This window comes from Hydractinia symbiolongicarpus, chromosome 15, assembly GCF_029227915.1.
Source record: "Hydractinia symbiolongicarpus strain clone_291-10 chromosome 15, HSymV2.1, whole genome shotgun sequence".
Lineage (NCBI taxonomy): Eukaryota > Metazoa > Cnidaria > Hydrozoa > Anthoathecata > Hydractiniidae > Hydractinia > Hydractinia symbiolongicarpus.
Window position 1 is genome coordinate 8,217,665 of NC_079889.1, and position 3,281 is coordinate 8,220,945.

At 41.9% G+C, this 3,281-nt stretch overlaps 2 protein-coding genes across 2 annotated transcripts; both read right to left on the reverse strand.

Moving 5' to 3' along the window:
• Nucleotides 1-625: 625 nt before the first annotated feature.
• On the reverse strand, nucleotides 626-1,558 carry LOC130628687 (ubiquitin carboxyl-terminal hydrolase 51-like). The gene has a single exon (XM_057441671.1). It carries the CDS (start codon nucleotides 1,556-1,558, stop codon nucleotides 626-628), a length of 933 nt encoding a protein of 310 aa, XP_057297654.1.
• A 129-nt stretch (nucleotides 1,559-1,687) lies between these two features.
• On the reverse strand, nucleotides 1,688-2,863 carry LOC130628689 (uncharacterized). Its single transcript, XM_057441672.1, has one exon. It carries the CDS (start codon nucleotides 2,861-2,863, stop codon nucleotides 1,688-1,690), a length of 1,176 nt encoding a protein of 391 aa, XP_057297655.1.
• Between the last annotated feature and the right edge of the window lie 418 nt (nucleotides 2,864-3,281).

The window sequence follows — 3,281 nt, forward strand, 5'->3', positions numbered from 1 at the left end:
GAAAAATACAACAGCGACAGAACACAACACTAAACAATAAATATTAAAGCAATTCAAAATGAATTGAATAGGTACAAATGAGATAAATTAAACTTATCATAACGTGAATATCCTTAAACGGATAAATTTAAAATTATTAGAGAATGTGTTTAAGAAGCAAACAACTATCTGCGCGCCAGGACTTGTGACCCTGGCTGTAGCTTTCCACATGTGTTATGGAGCTCCAACACTCAGCCTTACACAGATAATTGTTGCTGTGTACCAGCCTGTCATAACTGGGGTAATATGCGTGGGCGTAACACCACGAAGACCAGATAAGAAAATCTAACCCCCTTGCAAAGTTTCTTCTAAAATGACTAAGGGCAGCAGGATTGTCAATCCTGAAAGCAAAGTGAGCAAACTCTGCCTTCCTACTGGACTGGGGTAATAAGTGGGATCGTTAAGCCCAAAGACAAGATATGATATCAAGCCCCCTTGCTGTGCTTCTTACAGTGTCTCTATACAAAGAAAGGAGTGAGCAAACTCCGGTTTCACGGTGCACTGACCAACATAAATCAGCTGGGGTAAATAAAACCGCTAGGGTCATGGATTCCCTCCCCCATTTGTTGTGTGACATACAAATAAGCTAACTTCTGGAAAAGAAAAGTATGTATGACGAAGAATTATTCAAGTGGAATGTGTCTACTTGAGAAATACAGCGATCGTTGCATTTGAACCAGGTGTTTTGTTGGTCCTTAATGAAGGCCCAGTAATGACCTGCTTTTAATGTACCTGAGTGGTTAGTGGTAGCAACCAAGTTATACTTGTTGTTGAAAGACACATCGTCAGTTGGGTGAGATGCTACCTTTAAGACATGATGTTTTTTAGGCAAGCAATTGACTAACTTGTTGTCTTTAAAAGAAGACCCATTTACTGATGTGTATCTTAACAATTGTACAACAAGGAAGTCGCCGCAATTAGAAAACTGAATTTCAATTGTGGCCTCTTGATGCGATGAACAGTGGGGGCAGAACCACTTGCTGTCACCTAGAAGTTCTTGAGGTTGTAAAAATTTGTTAAAAGAGTCTGCTATTGACTTACACGTTGGTAAAATTAAAATTGAATCCTTTTGTTCCCTGGAAGTGGAGAAACAACAGGAGTTACATGACGTTGTTGTGGTCACAGTTACAGACAGTAGATTGTCAACCAAAGGGGAAGATCCAATAATTTCGTCAAAAACAACTTGAAGGATCTCGTGCACATCTTGTTGGTGATTGTGATAAAACGCGTTATTGTTAAGAGCATGCATTCTGTTTTGCAGTGCTCGTAAGAAATTGGAAGGATCAATTGGTGGACGAGAACGATTCAGTAGTGACATATTTAGGACTATAGACTTTACTAGAGATGACAAAGAGGACTCTGATGGTAATTGAGACCAAAGTCTTGAAAGAACCGTTAATGCTTGCAAAATGGAGTTTGCGTAGCATGTGTTTCCCTTGTTTATCAAACCAGCGTGAACGATGCTCACCTTTTGTTTAAGTTCCTGGCTAAGGTTATGGTGTTCCGTGAGTTTTGGCATGTCAGAGATGGCTGAAGATGGACTTTTAATGGATTTGGTAACAGACGAGGATTTTTGATGAGGTATACTATCCTTTTGTCGTGGCAATGTTGGCGGACTGCAGTGCGTAAGATCTTGTGACCAATGTGGTCAGTCTCGTGCAATCCAAATGCAAAAGGATGCTTTCATGCTTATATCGCCAAGCTTGCGGGCGGTTAAAGACGCAGATTTGCTAGCGAAACCGAGGCTTTTTAGACAGCAAGTTAGAGACCTTGAAGAGTAGCCCCTAGCACCCACTTCTACTGCAAAAAGATGCGGAAACCACCCGTTGCTACGTATTACCTCGACCAAAGGGAAGTATTTGGAAAGCTTGGTGGAATGCCAGGATCCCATGTTTTCCTCCCAAGGACAAGTAAGTTCAATAATGATGATGCGCTTAGAACAATTTGAGTATATTACAATGTCTGGCCTGAGGGATGTGATTGCAATATGGCCAGGAAACACAAATCCTTCATTCAGATCTGCTAACATCACCCAGTCACTAGCATGGTGAAATAGACCAGTTGGTTTTGATCTTTTAGCAGAGGAATAGCTACCTGCTTTTACAAATGACACTTTAAGGTGCTTTTTCGTTTCCGGGACAACTTCAGATGAAAAACGCTCTAGACTTAACAGGAGCCCGCGAAGCACAGCATCGTGTCGGAAAGTGAACCTTCCTTGTGATAGAGCAACCTTGCAAGCGCCTAAAACATGCGCTGTTGTACATACTTGTTTGGAACATAAGGCACAAGCAGATTCAGTACAAACGTTCCAGCGCTTTAAATTGCTAGGTGAGGGAAGAACATCGTAAGTAGAAGCAAGACAGAAGGAAAGCAAGTGCGGGGACATGGCAAAAATGGACTTCCAAGATAGATCGTTTTTTGTGTAATTTTCCCATCTCGTCCACTGACCCTGCACTTGCAACTGCAATGCTCTACCCATGTTGCCTTCCTCATCGACATCTTTAGCTGTGTTCGATATTAATTTACGATACGCATAGCACTGTTTTGAATACGGAATTTTGAAAGATTTGTTGATCCCTAGGCCTGCTTTGCCATACTGGGGAGTTCCCACGACTGACTTTATTTTCACCTCTGCCTCTGCTGTTCTTACTGCGTTGTCCACTTTCCACATGCCAACTTTCAAAGTAGGTGCACTGTTAGACACAAGAGGATCTTTGGAATCGCGTAAAAGTAAATTACCACTTATTTTAGAGCATGTAAGCAATGACGTCAAGCTCTTAATTGGCATTGGACAAGGCGAGCAGGAGCTACTTTTATGACACATTTTTACCAGGTATATGAACTCAGGGGCGGATCCAAACCCCGTCAAATGGGTCAAAGGACGGGGTTTAAAAATAACAAGTATAGTTTATCTAATTTTCAAATATTTAGTACTAACCAGTAATATTTGGGGCGTGTAATAATGTATTCATTTGAGCGCTCATCAATATAAAAATTAATAATATTGCCGCCGCTGCTGCTGCCGTGTGTATGGTCGCGCGGTGGTGGCGGTGGCGCGCGTGATGGCATCAGCTTCATTTTCGTTGCGAAGACAGGGCGCAAAGATGGCTAGACCTAATCTTTAATGGTGGGTAGAAAAATATAGACTTTGTTCTGCAGGTTTTTGACGGAGCAATGAGGTTATTCTTAACTCTTATTGGTCTAGACTGCCGGGTTCGCAGGAGAAGAACACCGGCAGGATT

Excerpts from the sequence above, each read along its gene's own strand:
- LOC130628687 (XM_057441671.1), bottom strand. The coding sequence starts at position 1,558 with ATGCCAAAACTCACGGAACACCATAACCTTAGCCAGGAACTTAAACAA.
- LOC130628689 (XM_057441672.1), bottom strand. The coding sequence starts at position 2,863 with ATGTGTCATAAAAGTAGCTCCTGCTCGCCTTGTCCAATGCCAATTAAG.